The 18,933-nt window shown below is 43.0% G+C and overlaps 1 protein-coding gene across 5 annotated transcripts; it reads left to right on the forward strand.

The window, feature by feature from the left end:
- Window positions 1-396: 396 nt before the first annotated feature.
- LOC125516303 (uncharacterized) lies at window positions 397-18,676 on the forward strand. 5 transcript variants are annotated; one of them, XM_048681785.2, is made up of 15 exons: window positions 398-629; window positions 777-896; window positions 3,674-3,932; window positions 4,025-4,253; window positions 4,343-4,493; window positions 4,600-4,830; window positions 5,209-5,580; window positions 5,706-5,726; window positions 5,811-5,878; window positions 16,125-16,179; window positions 16,929-17,297; window positions 17,463-17,594; window positions 17,677-17,831; window positions 17,924-18,044; window positions 18,476-18,671. In XM_048681785.2, exons 1-15 carry the CDS (start codon window positions 606-608, stop codon window positions 18,557-18,559), a joined length of 2,391 nt encoding a protein of 796 aa, XP_048537742.2. In that variant the 5' UTR covers window positions 398-605; the 3' UTR covers window positions 18,560-18,671. The 5 variants fall into 5 exon arrangements, with proteins under 5 accessions (XP_048537745.2, XP_048537742.2, XP_048537741.2 ...); XM_048681784.2 differs by having other exon boundaries at window positions 399-629; window positions 5,703-5,726; window positions 18,476-18,667; XM_048681786.2 differs by having other exon boundaries at window positions 400-629; window positions 770-896; window positions 5,703-5,726; window positions 18,476-18,663.
- The last annotated feature ends 257 nt before the right edge of the window (window positions 18,677-18,933 follow it).

The raw sequence follows: 18,933 nt of genomic DNA on the forward strand, positions 1-18,933 counted from the left end.
AAATCCCCACACTGCATGCTATAATTTTTCCATGTAATAAGGCTCCATCTAATCTCAGCCCCCCTGATTTCAGGGGTGGGCCATCCTTAATTACCTATTAAACCTCATATAATCTCCACTCCCTGATTTCAGAGGTGGGCCCTCTGTTTTTTCCTATTAAACAAATGTGATGTGTTCTGCACTTTCGGCTGGTCGGAAACCGCGCACTAGCGCGGGCACGCGCATATTAGCCATTCCCTAATCCGACAGACGCAGCTCCCCTGACGTGCCATTGGCACACTGACAGATGACCCCAGGCCCACACGTCAGGGGTGCAGTATGTCAGACGATCCTGGTCCTAATCCGACTAGTGCACTGTGACGTGTTGTGCTTAAAAAAGCAAAGTACACGCAACTAGACTTTGTTTAATCCGGACATCTGGATCTGGTTCACGACAATTGGAGCCACAGATCGGCCAAGCTTCTCCTTATCCCCAAATTGAGTATCGTCGACCAAATCGACCAAGAGGATCATTCGTCTTACTGCGGTGTGGAGCTGCATCTTCAGTTCTTTGGTAGCTCCACACCGACCTAATCCTCTTTCCTGCTGCATCGACCAAGAGGTGAATGCAGGACTTCATTTTTTTCAAGGTGAATGCTTTTCCTTTTGGTATTTCTTCCTCTCATCTATCTGCTACTGAGTTTACCAGTGTTACCCGTTTGCCGATGCTCCATGAGCTTCATATCAAAATCTGGTTTGCATCCTGTGTAAACCTGGTTGTTTCTTCTAGCTGGCAGGACATGGACCGTGCAAGAGTGGCGCCTAGGCCCTTACCATTCCATTTATTAGAAGAAATCACGGATGGTTTCTCCGAGGAGCGAAAACTTGGTGCTGGTGCGTATGGAAGTGTTTACAAGGTAAGAATTTTCAGCCACCCAGCTTTTGTACAGAGTAGAAATCTATTGGGTTTGGTTTCACCTCGGTTATACAGACATCATTTGCTTCCACGGGGCTGGGATGGGGAGCGGCTGGCGAGGTGGAGCAGGACCAGTCTTTCTGATGCCTTCTGGCGCTGTCAATTACTGGCCTGCTGAAAACCCCAATAGATTTTCTTGCTGTTTTGGTTTCTAAGTTGAAACAATGTTACTCCCTCCGTTTCCAAATACAGTTCCTAAATATAAATCTTTTTAAAGATTTCAATAAAGACTACATACCGATCTATATAGACATATTTTAGAGTGTAGATTCCCTCATTTTGCTTCATATATACTTTGTATTGGAATCTCTAAAAAGATTTATATTTAAAAACAAAGAAAGTAGCTGTAGTGGAACAGCTTTAAGAGTTGTAATAATGTTGTAGTTTCCTATCTTTCCTTTTCTCTGCTCCACTGGAGCGTGGACATATGACTAGCATGTGAGATTTCTTTATGTTACTTGCCGGGTGGGGGATTGTACCCTCCAGATGATCTAAAAACATCACACTTCATTTAACTTAATACTCCTAAAGATTAAGCTAGCATCTGTAGTGGGTGAAGTTACTTAAATAGCCCCAGCTATTTTAGCCATAAATAGCCTCTCATTAGCCACTAAAACAGAGGAGAATTGCAGGCAGCGCCAGCTATATTTATTTCCATTCAATCTGATTCGATACAACTTGTGAGCTGAATGGTTGCATATATTTGTTTGCATTGAATAGTTTAATGAGTTGGAGCTCGAATCATGTTTGAGTCATAATTTCCCCCCTTTTTGGCTAGTTATGACTGGAATTTGCACAGTTCTTTTTAAACAACGCTAAATAGATAAGCCCGCCATAGCTGCACTATAGCCTTTCTTAGCTTCTGAAAATGTTGCTGCTAAATGCAATAGCCCCCTATTTTAAACAGAGATTATACTAACACGGGACGTGTAGTCTTCATGGCTGTTACCTTTTCATCCTTGGACTTGAAAATCATGGACTCGCTAGTGATAGCTTTCAGGCATTGTCTTTTACGTGTTGTACCTAAACAAGGTAATTGCATCTAAGAAAGATGTGATAACCTGATACAACTTGAATCATCAATTTCCAAACCCCCTTGTCGCTCCCAGGAGGGGCGGCTCGGACGGACTCCTAGAGCCGCCGCCTCCCCTTCCCCTCCGCCCCCGCTCCTCCCACCGCAGCAGCAGGATGCCGCCGGTTAAAGGCCGCGGCTGACGGCGGTGGCGGGCTCTCATCCCCGAGCGCAACTGGTAGCGGCAGGGGCCTCTTCCTCCTTGTGTGGCGGAATTTCCGGCCGGAGCTTTGGGGTGGCCCTGGACGGCACGACTAGTCCGACGGAGATGGACGCCGGGGCGGCGGCCTCGGACTTATTCGGTGACCTTGGCGACCGTTGTGGCCGCGAGGGCGGCACGACGCCTAGTTCAGGGGACTCGGTGCGGCTCAGCTCATAATCTCCATGTGGTGCGGGTGGTGGCAGCAGTGTCCGCTAAGATATCCGACCTGCTATTGGGAGCCGGCGGGCGGCGGCATGTGGGCCTGCCGTTCGGCCTAATAAAGGAGGTGGTCCTATGCTTCTTCTCGTACCAAGATGGTGTTCTGCTTGATGACTACTCTCATTGATCTCTCCGATAATGAGTTTCGGAAAGCTCCGCCGTTATCTCCATTGGGCACCTGATGCCTGTAGATTGTTGGATCAGATGAGATTTGGTCGTGTGCACCCATATTTCTTGCCGTGCTGCTTCAGGAGGGAGTGATGCGAAGCTTCACTCTCTGATGCCATCATGGGACCTATCGGCGTTTTGATTTCCATGGTGAAGACAGTGGCAGAGAATGTCATGGTAGCAGAGGTCTGAGATCTAGTAATGGCGGACTGAGTCTTTGGGGCGATGAGGACTTTGCTTGGTGTTTCTTGACTTATAGGAGTGGCATCGGCAAGCGGGGCGGCAACATAGGAGGAGTACAGAGTCATATCTTTCAGGGTCAAAATCCAAGGTCTCGCCTAAATTGATTGTGCTTGACAATGGCCTTGTTGAAGACATTGTTTTGAGAGAGTGAACTTTCTTTAGGGTGAAAACCAAAGATCTTTAATCGGGCGGGGACGATGCTTGTGCATTGTTTCCTTCTTAGAGGCATTGCTTTTGGAGAATTTGGATTCCGGGTGCTGTCTTGGTAGTGGTCTGTTTTGCAGCTACAAGGTTTTGATCACCGTAGCAGGATCTTTTGTTTTTTCTTCTCTTTTTTGTTGGGTTGTGTGCATCCGTGATTTCTTTAGAATAATTCTTGTTGTAGAGACTGGGTGTAATTGATATCTTCGCAATATTAATATATCCCCATTGTCGTTTTTTTGGCTTATAGACCTTTTCATTTGTTGAATTGAGTCACTGCCTAAGGAGGCAAGCTAAGACTCTTATCTTCACTAACATACACTGCTAATCTATTTTTTCTTTTATTAATATTTCACCTTAACATTTTTCCTACAGTCATTAGGGACAGCTCACGAATAGATATTAATTGTATGTAAAATACATATTGTATGGCGAACGATTCAAAATTGGCCAGACTAAGACTTATGGCGTCTTTCCCATTTGGCCTCACATAACAATGCAAATTTAGGCAAGTGTCACGGCATATTTATGATCAGGGCCATTTTTTGCTTTATACTATCTTCTAGATATGTTGCTGCAAGCAGAAAATGAAATGGCGTTGCGTGTTTAACAGGGACAGCATAAAAATGGGGAAATTATTGCCATCAAGAAGCTTCATTCTATGCCAGAACTTAATAACCAACAATTCCAAAAGGAATATCTTAATCTTGCAACTCTCCAGCATCAGAATATTGTGAGGTTAGTTGGTTATTGCCATGAAACTCGTGGAGAATACATAGAGTTCAATGGAAGGACGATTTTTGCTGAAAACCAACACATGGCGCTGTGCTTTGAGTACATGTGCAACGGAAGTCTTGACAACTGTCTTCAAGGTATGAGGGTGCTCTATGTGTACTAAATGTAGCATGTTAAGAACCAATGACAATTTATATATTGATATTATTCACTTTTGTGATTGCTACAGATGAATCAAGTGGACATGATTGGAAGACACGCTATAAAATAATTAAAGGCATATGCAAGGGTTTGAAATACCTCCACGAGGAACTAAATCCTCCAGTTTACCATTTGGACTTGAAGCCGGCCAATATATTGCTGGATGAGCAAATGAACCCCAAAATTGCAGATTTTGGATTGTCGAAATTCTTTGGAGATGAACGAACACGTGTATCAGCCAGCGCCATTGGAACAATGTAAGCCAAATACTTCATATCAAATAAATTCAATAAGCTGGAAATTCTATGAATAAACTAGTAACATATGTGATATGTTGTGTGTGCAGTGGGTACTTGCCGCCGGAGTACATAAATTGTAGTCTTGTCTCAAATAAATTGGATGTATTTAGCTTAGGGGTAATAATCATAAAGACAATGACGGGACACTTGGGCTACTCCCAAAGTGCTGAAATGCCTTCTGAAGAGTTCATTGATCTCGTAAGAAAAATTTCCTGACTTAATTCATCGTGATCGATTGTAATTTTTTTTGCAAAAAACATTATATTATCTACTACCATTTTGTGCCACCTACCCAAATTGCCAGGTACAAGAGAAGTGGAAAAATAGGATACAAGGGGCATCAACTGATGATATTGATTCATGCGCCGAACTTGTGAAGACATGCATCAAGATAGCTCTGAATTGTGTTGACGCCGATCGACACAAAAGGCCCAATATAGGAGACATTATCAGGGAGCTGGATGAGACCGAGATTATGACACAGTTTTCTCAAGCATTAACAACTGACACCGGGTCTACGTCGTTGGACGAGCAGGTGCGATTACTCAGGGTGCCATGTTTCAGTATTCATTTTCAATAAAAGAAAGAATTTTCTATACTCCTTTGGTCTTTGTACTTTGTTCCTAACTTTGACTAATAATTTGATCGACTGTGAATCCAACAATATAATTTTTTGGCCACTAAAAGTATATTACCAGACTTTCAACTGTGAATCCAACAATATAACTTTTTGGCATATAAGTCATTGTACTAGAATTTTAATGTCGAACTATCCGTTTCGAAAAAACAAATGTCGAACTCAGACCCAAAATGTAAGTGTGACCTTTTATACGAAGATTGAGCGACTATGTTCTCGTATTGAGCCAAGGTGCTGCCTCTTAATTAACGGTTAGCCCGCCCTGCACCACAACAGGAAGAGAATGGATTCCTAGAGGTTCATCCCCACCAGCTTCGTTTTCCCTTCTTCGAGATAAACAAGGCCATTTGCCCTCTCCTCTTAAGTAACAACACAGAAGATAATGTTGCCTTCAGAATTCTCTCCGAGAACCACATGGAGGAGCTGTCGGAGCTCAGCGGCGTTGTGCCACCAAGGTCCACCCAAACCTACTGTCTAGTGATGAAAAAGCAGCCTCCGGCGAACACGAGCGAGCTTGCTATGACCCTGGAGAGCTGCATAGCACACGAGGACATAGCAGACGGGGACGACCAGTTCTTACCGGAAGTCCTAGAACTAACTCAAGGCAACAAAGTGCATAAGGTGGCATTAATGGCGGTCACCTCTGAGGTGAGAGGCTCATTAAGGCTTCATTCATTATAAACTTGAACTTGAGCTGTGACTAATGTTTCTTCTTTTCTTTAAACTCGCGGGGATCGTTCTCGGGCTTGTTGTCATGGTGTGACAAGCAGCAGACGCGATCAGGAGTAACCAAGGTGAGAACTTTAATTTTCTCCCTACATCTTTCCTAGTAATTCCAACGAATTGCTTTACCAACCATGCATCATTTGTACGTTTAGGTCATATGCCGGGTGGATGGTGCCGTGGATCATTTAACAGAAATAGATGTGCATCCAACACAGCCGAGGTGAGTTCTTATGCCTGGGCACCTTCCCTAAAAACCGTTGGATGACATTAAGATGTGTGCACGTGTAATTAGTATTACCATTAATTGATAATTAGTACTAGGAAAGAATTATTGCTAATTATTGCTTCATATGAACACTTAATACCCACCCAAATTAAGCCCATGCATGTCTCATATGTCACATAGTCAGGTATTTTTTTTGCGTATAATAGAGGTTGTATTTTTTTATATGCTCTCCTTTATTTTTCACCAACTATCTAATACCTTGAATAAATCACTAGGTATATACATACATAACTCAAAATATCTTAGATATGTTTTTGTACTCGAAATATGTTGGGTATATATTCGATACCCATACGTCAGGTAGCCAGGTATATACGTAGCCATACAATACTTTAGGTACATACGTCGATTGGTTATGTACAATATTTTCCAAGCATTTTCGTACAGCGGGGTATACAAGTGTGCAGACACCTTGGGTATGAGATTTTCCTATATTTTTTCACATAGCCAGGTATATACGTCGACCGGGTATGTACAATATTTTCCTACCTTTTTCATATACCCGGTTATATACGTCGACCGGGTATTACAATATTTTCGTCAGTAGGTATTGTATAACTGTATTGGACAGTTAGAAAACAAAAATAAAATGCAATTAGTAAAAAATAATAATATTATGTATATACATACTCGCATACGTATATTCTTTCGTTAGTAAGTATATGATACCCATTTTAAATAATTAGAAAACAAAAATGTAATAGTTTAAAAATAAATTATTGAATATATATACATACATATGTATATAATTTCGTTGATAGGTATTAGAGACTCGTATTAGATAGTTATGAAACAAAAATACGCATATTATATACCTGCAATAATCCAAACAAAATCAACATTAATATGTTAATTGTATGGCAAGTCTTGCATGCCTAATAGTTAGAACCAAAAATAAAATGTAAGCATGGAAAGTCTTGCCTAAAGAATAGTTGGGAAACAAATTAATTATATTATATATATATATATATTCCGATAATATTATCAGAATAGTTATTCTGATAACACTTCCGCATTGTATGCTCAACGGGAGGGCACTGCACTTTCTTTAGCAAAAGCACTGCATTACAGAGACTAGTGAACTTCGCGTTGGAAAAAATTGCACGCACTGTTTTTCGGTACTGTTTTCGCTCTAATTTTTTAACCGTTTATCGGAACAAGGCGTGTAATATACCGTTGGAAAGCTACGGATTAGGCGCAACTTTGCCGTATTGAACACTTTTCGAGATTCCCTGCGGTTTAAGAGCAGTTTCAAAAACGGTGCGGCCCACAAAGAGTGATAGCGAGCGTTTTTTCGCGTTTTTTCTAAACCGCTCGTCGAAACGAGGCAAATGATACACCGTTGGATAGATATCGTTGAGGCGCATCTTTTACATATCTATTGCTTTCTCTAATTTGTTACAGTTTAAGAGCAGTTTCAAATTTACTAAATCGCGGAATTCTGTTTTTCAAAAAATTTCAAATTTTCGGTACTGTTTTCGCTCCAGTTTTTGAACCGTTTGTCGAAACGAGGCGCGTAATATATCGTTGAAAAGCTATGGATGAGGCGCAACTTTCATATGTTGAAATGGTTTTGAGATTCCTTACAGTTTTAAGTTAATTTTGAAAATCATGCGGCGGACGACGAGAGGCAGCGGTCGTTTTTCAAGAAAATTTTACAAACCGGTTGTCGAAATGATTCAAATGATATGCTGTTGGAAATATATCGACGAGACACAACTTTTTCATGTAGAACACTCTCTCTAATTCCTTACGGTTTAAGAGGAATTTTGAATTTTACCGAAATGTGTACACTCTGTTTTTCACGATACCCAAATCGACGTGCGTACTTCATCCGACTAAAAACCGCACTGCATCGGACGAAAAGGCGCACTGCATCGGATGGGTAAGAGAACTGCATGGTTTCTTTTATTCAAACGTAATTTTTTTAAGGACGAGAAAGTAGAGTGTACTTCACATCGGGTGTAAATGAACCACAACACTATTAAGAAGTGAACCGCATTACTTTTCTTTGCTTTCATAACAATCTTTTTCCACTTACGGGATGAACAACATCATACAGCCGACTGCACTGCTTGAGACTGAAACCCGCACTGCATCAGACGGTCAAGTGAACTTCATGGTTTCTTTTCTTAGACGATTTTTTTTGCAAACACGCAAGTGAAGTGTGCATCACATCGAGCATAACTGAACCACAAAACACTTGAAACTAATCCACAACACACTTGAAACCACACTGCATCAGGGCATTAGTAAACCGCAACACACTCGAAACTGAACCACAACACACTTGAAACTAATCCACATTATCGTAAATAAACAACATTTTTCTGAGATAAATAACAACAAATTAGATACGTAACAACAATTTCAGCACACATGACCCAACCGAACTGCATCGCTGCTCAAGCCGAACAGAGGCATCGAAGCCATGGTTTTTTATAACATATATTTTGCAGTGCACAACGAAGGGCCACCTCGAATCCGAGCAAAACTGCGTGGGTGCAACCCGAATTGGACGCCTGCACCAAACTGCATGCCTGCTGGCACTGAGCTGCTCGTTTGTGTTGACGAACCTGATGACGACATCGTTTAAGTGAAACTGTTGCTCGGTGCTGGATAGGGGGGACTACGCCGGTGAATTGCATCACCAGAACCAGTGCACCACACTGCACCGCGCCGGCAAACTGCATGCCCCCACAGATGTAGGAGAGGAGGTCAATGGTGTTTGAGGTGCACTGAACCTCATCACGCGTGCCTTCGAGCTGCACTTCCACGATCGGTGAGCTGCACTAAAATGCACGCAACCCCACGTGCACGGTTGTAGGTGGCTAAGGGACTGCTGGAAGTGAAGGAGGCCACGTGGCCATGCCCGCGACGCCCGGCCTGCTCCATCTCGACGGTCAACGGCGGGCGTGGTAGGGCCACGTGCTGCTGGAGTGTGGGAAGGAGGGATTTGCCCGTGGCTGGCCAGATCTGCTGCATGGGCGGCTGGATCCATCCCAGGGCGCAGCGGACATGGTGGTGGCCGCTGGACCGGAGCAGGAGAGGTCGCTCGGATCTGGGGTCGACGTGGCGGTGCGATGGGGTGGGCCGCATCGGGAGAAGGTGGGCAGGGGAGGAGCGGGACAAGGAGCCCCGCACGGTAGAAGTGGCGACCTCCAGGCCCTGGCCGCACTGGCCTCGCCGTCCCGGCGCATGGACACAGCCACGGTGGTGGCGCTGCTCCACTGCGACGGCGGAGGATGCGTGACTAGCGATGGGGAGGCGCAACAAACTGCCCGACGAAAGCCAGCGAACCTCCCTTTGCTACTTAACCGCACGGCTAAGTCAGGAGATCGATCCCGGTGGACATTGGCGAGAGTCAGAGCACGGTGGAGAGAGCCAGGGATCCAGGCCGTGGTGGTTGGAGGTGGCCATCTCCGTCGGCATCGGTAGGATCCGGTGCCAATCGGGCCACCAAATGTGGAGGAAGGCGAGGGGCTAGGAGGAAGTTGGTGGAGGAGGGTGGGGGAGGGGGCTCGTGTGTAGGAGGCGAGGCCGGATCCAGGCCCTCGCGGCTCCGGTGGTTGGCCGCCGGAGGTAGCTAGCTGGGCGGCGGACCATGGCTCTATGCGGCGGCGGTGCATGTGATTAGAAGGCGGAGCAGGGGGAGGCTGGTGGTGCGCGGGGTGGAGGTGGGGGAAGGGGAGGGGAAGGTGAAGGCAGCGGGGGAGGAAGAAGGGTGGCGCTGGTGGCTAGCCACCGGCTAGGATTTGGGCGCGGGGAGAGGGGAAGAAGGTGGGTAGAAGTGGGATGGGTGCGGGGTGGGGTGCGGTTTTGTTTTTTATTCCTGTAGTTTGTGTCGAAGGGTGGGTGTTATCAGAATAAGGCGGAAGTGTTATTAGAATAAGGTCTTAAGGGGTGTTATTAGAATATATATAGGGTCGCGCTATTCGTCATCCTGGGTGAGGAATAGTTATTCTTCACCCCCTCTCTATTTTGACGTCAATGCACCGTATTTTTAGGTTTCGTAAATTTTGTCATATTTCATATGTAAAAGGAGAACGTAAGAAAATATATACTCGCCGTAATTTTTTTTATGTTATGTAAAGTTACGAACATAAAAACATACATAAAAATGCGGTATTTTTGGTCTTGTAACCTATTTTTTTATTTTATTATACCAAATTTTATGTAGTGAATCAATATGAATGTAACTATTTGTATTCCAAACGTAATTTGTTTATGAAGCGATCGTAAGATTACCTCGGATGAAGAATAACTTATTCCGCATCCTGAGATAATCTTACGATCATTTCATAATTAAATTACGTTTCGAATTCAAATAGTTACATTCCTATTGATTCATTACGTAAAATTTGACATAAGAAAATAAAAATATAGGTCATAAGACAAGAAAAATTTGCAGTTTATGTGTATTTTAGACTATGTTTTTACGTTTGTAATTTTACGTAACATAAAATATTTTTTACGGAGATTATATATTTTTTATGGTCCCTTTTTGCGTCGGAAATAAGACAAAACTTACGAAACGTAAAATTACGATGCATCGATGGTAAAATAGAGGGGGTGAAGAATAACTATTCCTCACTAGTATAACGCCCGTGCGTTGCCACGGGCTCTTCAAAATTTATAATCAGTATCTTTAATTTATCATCCCCTCATATTGGGTGATTATGCGGTGCTCTAATTAGAAACACAACAATCAAATATTAGGAAATTTCACCGAACGAACAACAACGAATAATACGATATCTATCAAACGAATAAAATGAGGTCATATTTTTGGTCCGTCATGCACTTCTGTTGAAAAGTGCCTATCCCTTTTAGAATCAACCCACTGTTTGCTCGCACGCAAAAAAATACATCTCTAAAGTGGGGAACCGATCGGTGCCAAAAAGAACTCAAACTCCTATCGAATCTCGACTTCGTGCTCTTCCACTTCCATTGATAAAGATGGGACGTCAAGGGTTTCATCATGATGACCTCGAGCAGTCGCCGACATCCCTCCCCACATCTACCCCTACCCCCTGCTGCCGCTTGCACTGTCCTTCCTCCTCGAGGGAGTTAGGGACACAATGTTCTCTAGGATGGGCATGACCAGATCCACGAGGAGGCCACATTCTTCCATGGGAACCCAACCAAGCACACCACCCTCCGCAACCATCCAATCCCAGCCTAACAAAGTCAAGACCCGCCATCGATCCACAAATCAGGCTCGCCGCATCCAGGTTCACTGCAAGTCTGCGACGAGTCTGTAGTCGACATCTTGACTTTGGCTATCCCCACGGAAGAATCATCGGATTTTTGCTGAAACTGAAACATACTAAAGTGACACATGCTCGAATTTTTAAATCAGATGACTATCGAAAAGAAGCCGCCCAAGAAAAGTAAATAAGCATCAAGTGTTGAAAGAAAATGATGGACCCTAAGGCCATGAACTGATAAAAGAGAGCAGTCAAGCAATGTAGAGTAGCAAAAAATCTAATAACAAGACCTTACCTTCATAAAAATAAGGGAAGAACACTTCCTTCATAGCCTTCCTACAAGTACAGAACATACTAAATTAGCATTGTTTCAGTCTCATTTTTTGCAAATAAAGAGTGTAATAATTACCACCTATTTCATTTGGCACTAAAAATTTCTACCTCTGTCTGACCTCCTGCAGCACTAAAAAAACTCATCACTTACAATATCATAGCCGCACACTCCAAGTCAAAGTAGAACATATATCAAGGATTCTGTGACAACCAACCATGGCCAGATCAGATGGCTTTTAATTGCATTCCATCTCATAATCCAGAGCCCCCTCTATCTCAATGGAAATTAAATTTAGCGTAGATGGCGGGTGCCCCCGACGACGGCTGGGAAGGATGGTGGAGGAGGTGGATGAGGATGGCGGCGGCGGCGGCTGCGGTTGCGCCTCGTCCGCAGCCGTGCTGGTGGTGGTCGATGCGAGAGCCGGATGGCGTCGGCCAGAATCAGGCAGGGGCGACAAAGATTTAGAGGAGAGAGAGAATGGAGGCGATGAGCGATGGGAGGAAGGGCCACCGGCGATTGGGGTGGCCTCAGATCCGCCCCTCCGTGGCCGCCTATTTCATGGGACGAACACCCGTGCTCACCGTCGGGCTCGCCTTCGGCCGCTGCCTCGCCGACATTCACGACGTAGAGCCCCTTCCTCCGATCCCATTTGCTAGGGAGGCAGCGCCATCCTTCATCGCAGAGAACGAGTCCACACTGAGATCCCAACAAGATCGTGATTGCGCCTCCCCAAACCGCAGCGGCACATCCCACTCCATCAACGACCAACCTATATGAGGCGGAGGATCAGTGTAGGACGCGAGCGCCGTCACCATGGACGTGGGGGACGCCGTAGGTGGGAAGGAGGCGGCGACGACGTCTGTGTCAGGAAGATCGCACGACGGTGGCGGCGTTTACTCGAGGGGATCGAGAGGAGCTGTGTTTGGTGCTGGGTGGGTTCTTTGATGCGTGCGTGGGGCTGGAGATTGTGATAGGTGATCAGGTGAGGGCGTGCCATACCTGGATCGATAGCCTTACCATATCTGGTGGTAATTTAAATTTATTACCATATTCGATATTTCCCGAGTTATGAACTTACCATACCTGGATTGATAGCCTTTGGGGTAATTTAAATTTATTACCATATAATTACCATATTCAAAATTTCCTGAGTTATGACCTTACCATACCTGGATTGATTTATTACTATACATGGATTAATTATGATTGATTACCCTAAATACGTTGGGTAATTTAAATTTATTACCATATTCGATATTTCCCGAGTTATGACCTTAACATACCTGGATTGATAGCCTTTGGGGTAATTTAAATTTATTACCATATAATTACCATATTCAAAATTTCCTGAGTTATGACCTTACCATACCTGGATTGATTTATTACTATACGTGGATTAATTATGATTGATTACCATAAATACGTTGGGTAATTTAAATTTATTACCATATTCGATATTTTCCGAGTTATGGCCTTACCATACCTGGATTGATAGCCTTTGGGGTAATTTAAATTTATTACCATATAATTACCATATTCAAAATTTCCTGAGTTATGACCTTACCATACCTGGATTGATTTATTACTATACGTGGATTAATTATGATTGATTACCATAAATACGTTGGGTATTGCCGGTCAGACGAGAAAAGAGAAAAACCGATGGGAGGGGCTGGTGGGAGGTGGGACGAAGAAAAACCGGTTGAAAATAAACCGGTTGAAAATAAACCGGTTGAAAGGGGGGGGGGACTATTCAACCAATTCGTCCATTAGGAGTAGAGATTCATGATGACGAATAACGCGACCCTAGATGGGGCACGTAGGTGCCTGGGCACCTACGCCTGTTATGGCAGGTCATTTTTACTAGTGCATGACATGCAATCCATTAAATACTAGCTTTCCATATTTCGTTTGCATGCACTATATCCTCAATGGTCAATGATTGCTTTCCAAAAAATCATAAATATGTTGATTTCCTAGCAATAATTTCTTTTTAAATATTATGTCAATGCATGATACCTATTGAAAATATACACATAAGAGGGTTATTATATCTTATAAATTATAAACATTTCATAAGTATTATACTTAATGAAAAATATACATATACAGATGATATTATGTGTATAAGAATATACACATACGCGATGTATTATAGAAAATAAAATTTATGGATATATCTCGGGTATCTCAAATACCTACTAACAAGACGTAATGAATATACCCACAAACATCATGAGTATGTGGATACCTCGAAATATTATGAGTACGTACGTATATCCTGTATGTATATACCTAAATGGTGTACGTACTCGAAATCATTGGCACATACCCGAGGTATCAAATACCTAACAACGAGATGCAATGTATATACCAAAAAATATCATGAGTATGAAGATACCTCAAAATAAATTTGTCATGCATGTCGCAAGAATTTGTCCTAGGTATCATACCCGGTATTTCTATAGTCAAAATAAATATGATATACCCCAAGATGATAATAAATATGTTGTACCAAAAATAAATATGATATACCCACAATATTATATTCAAAACATATATACTCATGATTTGTATCATACTCTTTTTTTTGCGAAACGATTTGTATCATACTCATGGTATCATATACCCAATGTATCGTATACCTAATTTTAAAAAATAAAACTACGTCCCGCAGAAGAGTACAACATACCTTTTATTAACGTATGTATGAAAAAATATCTTCATATACGTATACAAATCATGACGCATTAATTTTATTTATCTCTTTCCTATTTCTATTAATATCTCTCAGTATGCACCATTGCCATGCGTGACATTCTCTTTCCTATTTAGTACCACTACATAATTGTTACCATGCATGTTACTCTCACTGCAATAATTATGTTTCCAATTAGTGATTCTATCATACTTATTTCTAAATTAGTCATCACAACAACACACATCTAAATGCAATTGAGTGGTGGAAAGTCAAGGAGCATGGGCACCTAGGTGTCCCAAACTGTATATATATGGTAAGTATATAAATTTTGTCTTGTTTCATACGTAAATGACCTATATTTTTGTTTTCTTATGCCATACTATATCTAAGATATTTCAAAGCAGGTTATACAAAAAAATTGCATGTGAATTTATAGTTTTTTTTATATGTGAAAAATACCTTTATATTCATACATATATAATAATATACTAAAAATATAGTGCATACTACCTAAAAAATAGTATATATACTACCCAAATATTCTTATATACTATATACTACATGTACATATTCTCGGTTTTGACATATACTACAGACAACGTACAAAACTCATGTGAGGGCAACTACAACCGGTGCACGTTAGTAATTAAATGGGATTGTTAGTTATGCCCAGAAAAAAGTTCAATCAGAAATGATTTCTTTTGTCATGGATAAGATATATAATCCAAACAATAAAATTCTTCTAATAAAGTCATTAATAAATTCATACACAAATATAGCTTGATATAGTATATCTCTAAATTTGCCACTTTGGAGGAAATACGGGCAGCTTTCTATACTCTGACATGCAAGATATCTAGCGGTGAAAATGGACCGTAACGGATTTTGATTGCGCGATGTACTTTATCATATTTTTTCATAGGATTTGCAGCGGAGCGGATAAGTACCGTTTGCAGATTCGAATGTGGATACGCGAGCCCCGCCAAGGAATCTCTCTCCTAATATCTCTTGTTTCTTCCTTTCTTCCTCTCTTTACCCAAGCCCGAGATCCTCCTCTAATGCCTCCTTGCAAAAGCCCGAGAGATGCGACGATGCGGTTCACTCCCTCCTCTCCTCCACACTTTTTGGAGGACGATCAAAAGCAAGCAAAAACGTAGTTAGCCATGACGGAGAAGGCCCCAACAAGTTGTGAACAAGTCAGAGACAAGGCCAACATGGCTGGCCGCAGCGGCACTGTCATAAGCTAGAAGGGTGCGGGGTCACCTGACATAGGGTTTAGGTGCGGGGGGAGGGGAGGCGATGTCGGAGGATGAGGTAGGGGAGGGTAGGGCGTTACATGACATGGGGTTTAGGTGTGGGTCCAGCGTTAGAGAAGGAGGTAGGGGCTTAGAGGGACAGCTTGGGAGCAACAACAAACCAAGGAAGGAGGGGATTTGAGCAAGATGTGGTGGCAAGGCGGCACAAGAGTGCCACTGGCCACAGGTGGCGGTGGCCAGCGGTAGGGGCGATTGAGGTGGTCTCTGGTAGTGCAGCAGTGTTATCCTTCACCCTCCTCTCCGGCGGTACAGCGGTGGTGCTCCTTTCCGCTCCTCTGCGGTGGCGGAAGGTACTTCACCCCCTCCCATCCCCTCCCCTCAATTCAGACAACATAGGCACCAGTGGCATGTCGGAGATTCGATTGTGCCAATGGTGCCCGTAATCTAGCAGCCCCTATTTGTAACTACGCTACCTCTAGTATGAGATGGCGCTCTAAAATCGAATGACTCGTAATTTAAGCCGGTAACATCCAACTGTAGTAAGGACTAAGGATCACACCCCACCTATAGAGACGTGGGATGACAGATGATTTAGATAATTTAACACGACTCAAGTATCTTCTGAGTATTCCGTAGAACTACTTTCAATATATTTTCTAAGTATGCAAGTGTGACACAGGGTTTTGGCAAGTCGTCGCCGTGGCGGTGTCGCAGTTTGGAACTACGAGACCCAGGTTTGTTGCTGCATAATACCAGCTTTCACTTGTACTAGTATTTACACGGCAAGTTGGAGGAGCACACATGCGATGGAAGAGCGGGTCTTATTAATGTTTTTTACTCCTACAACGTCATACACCCTTTACTAGAAGAGGTGGTACAATGTTGGGGGGAGAATCATCTAACTCATGTGTTGCATTATTTGTATTCATAGTCAACTTGAAGGAGCTCTGACTCCACTCGAGTATAACCAATCTGTTGCACCCTGGAGTCTCAGCTAGTAAGAAGCCTTTGCTTCAGAGCATGACACTCCACAGACAAAACGTGATGCACTAACTGGTGGAATTATTGGTTCAGAGCCAGCCCATTTAGTAATCCAATAATTTATAGTGAAAACGTCAAAGGCTAAATTGCCCCATTCATGCATGGCTCCATTATGTGGGTCTAAAGTTTAGTACTAGATTGCTACTCCCCCCTCTGGTAATATAAGAGCATTTTTTACAATGCACTAGTATCAAAAACGTTTTTATATTATGAGACAGAGGAAGTAGTTTATAAGGAGTTGGGCTTTTTTATAAGGGGCTGGTTTGTTGTAGGTGCCAGATGTATCGTCTTGATATTTAAATATTTCATTTATTTTAAAAATAAATAGCAAGGCAAGAAATTTTCTGCGATGCAAGTCTTGGTAATGCTTATATGTCAGACTGGTTTTAGTACCTCTTTCAAATGAACTGATCTGACCTCATTTATCCGTCTGGGCGTGCAGGAAAGAGTGATGATGTTGAAAAATCTGGCGCCCACGGACATGATACGTAGCGTCAAGTTCATAGCGCGAGAGCGCTGGTTCTTGGCCGGCGACTTTCACGGGTGGATCCACGTGCGCTCGTTCGCGATGAACGACGAGGTGACAAAATTCAAAGGGCATGACGGCGCGGTCATTTCACTGGTGGTTCATCCAAGCGACCCTCTAGTGGTGTCATCCTCTGTCGATCGCCATATCAAGCTCTGGAACTGGGAGGCTGGCTGGAGGTGCGTCCGGAAACTCAAGGCGCACTTGAACAACGTGGAGAAAGTTGTGTTTAACCCCTGGGATAGCAACTGCTTGGCTAGCGTCGGCATGGACAACATGCTCAAGGTTAGTTAGTTACATACTCACTCCGCCCCATAATATAAGATATAAGATGTTGGTACAATCAATATAATACATTGGTTATAACAACATGTTATATCATTAGATAGAGGCAGTACTTAGTCGGCTTTTCTATATAAGATGTACGCATTTCTTTTCCAAAATCCACAGATCTGGAAAATTTCTTCACCACTTCCTGTCACCGTACTGGACTGCGACGAGCATCAGCTCACTGTTGATTATTTTCATCCGGGTGGCGACCGGCAGTACATTGTCACCGGATCCGTGTCCGGGAAAGCTCGAGTATATATGCAGTATACATGGATTTTTTCCTCTTCACCCCAATCAATATGCGTATCCTCAGTTCTCTTTTTTTCCCCACCAGATCTGGGATGTGAAGACAAATACGTGCATTCGACAAATCAGTGGGCTCCAAACTGATAACAGCCGATGCGTTGGTGTGGTACGTCCAGACTGTCCATTGCTAGTCATGACTTTACAGGGAAATGTTACTTCTTTGTACAACTTCGATACTGATTGGTAACGTCTCTCTCTCTCTCTCTCTCTTTCCACGGTTTCTCTGTCGACCACGTACATACGTGCGCAGGCTAAATAATAGTATTGGTTTGCAGCTACGAGAACTCGATTGACTTCAAACTTGGAGATGTCTTAAATTCCGCTTACGCGGAGGGCATAAAAAGGTTACCACCTCCCAAACGAACATCATCTAGTGGAATGCACAGTGTCGTGATGGTAAGGTTGTCTTACACTTCTTTCTTGTTATCAAACTTGTGCAGTGTCGTGATCGGATTTTTTGGAGGAATAGCAATGATGAAAATCAATTGATTTCCATCAAGTATCAAGACAAAACTGCAAAAGTTAAGTACGCATGGATGAAATGTAGACGGGGTTTGGGATGCCAGCGAAGCGACACACAACACAAGAGTCAAGCCGTTGATTTGTACTCAACAAAGATTTGTGTTATCTAAATATGAGCTCTTTTACGTTAATTGGAGAGTTATCATTTGTAATTTCATGTAACCCCCTCTTTGATTATTTTCCACCGTTGATTTTAACATATTAATTAAGGTTAATCAACAAAGGTATTATGCTCATGTTTTTTTAACAATCTTTGTCAATGTTGGGTCAATCACACGTATCTAGCCCAATCCATCTCGCGACAGGGAGGCACCGGTGTAGTGAGCTGGGAGACGGCGACGGCGCAAGGTCCTCGAGGCGACCATGCTGGCGCGAGGTCCTGGAGGTGAATCACAGGCTGGGCTTGGTCGTAGTGGTTGACCAACGGAGCAAGGTACTTCGGCCCCTTCCATCATCTCTTCCTTCCCTACCTCCCAGATCCAGGGTATCAATTTTGGGTGTTGCAAATTCAGCGCGTGTGGGATGCAAGTTGGAGACGCTCGGTCCAGCTTTGCTGTGAATATGATCTTGGTGGTTCCTCTTCTGATTGTTACGGTAACAAAAAAAATGTGACCAGTGTGGTAATATTATTTGGATTTCTCACCGGTTGGAGTGGTCGTTGTTCAAATCGTTCGCTACCGCTATCTTACTTCCATATGAAGTTCAGTAATTGCATCCTCGTTGTGTTATCTCGTCTTCAAAATATCGCATATTAGACAAAAGA

This window comes from Triticum urartu, chromosome 6A, assembly GCF_056163025.1.
Source record: "Triticum urartu cultivar PI428250 chromosome 6A, HENAU_Tu73, whole genome shotgun sequence".
Classification (NCBI taxonomy): domain Eukaryota; kingdom Viridiplantae; phylum Streptophyta; class Magnoliopsida; order Poales; family Poaceae; genus Triticum; species Triticum urartu.

Coding starts and splice junctions, on each gene's coding strand:
- LOC125516303 (XM_048681784.2), top strand. CDS start 606: ATGCAGGACTTCATTTTTTTCAAG. Junction 897..3,673: donor CGTATGGAAGTGTTTACAAG/GTAAGAATTTTC, acceptor CGTGTTTAACAG/GGACAGCATAAAAATGGGGA. Junction 17,595..17,676: donor CCGTGTCCGGGAAAGCTCGA/GTATATATGCAG, acceptor TTTCCCCACCAG/ATCTGGGATGTGAAGACAAA.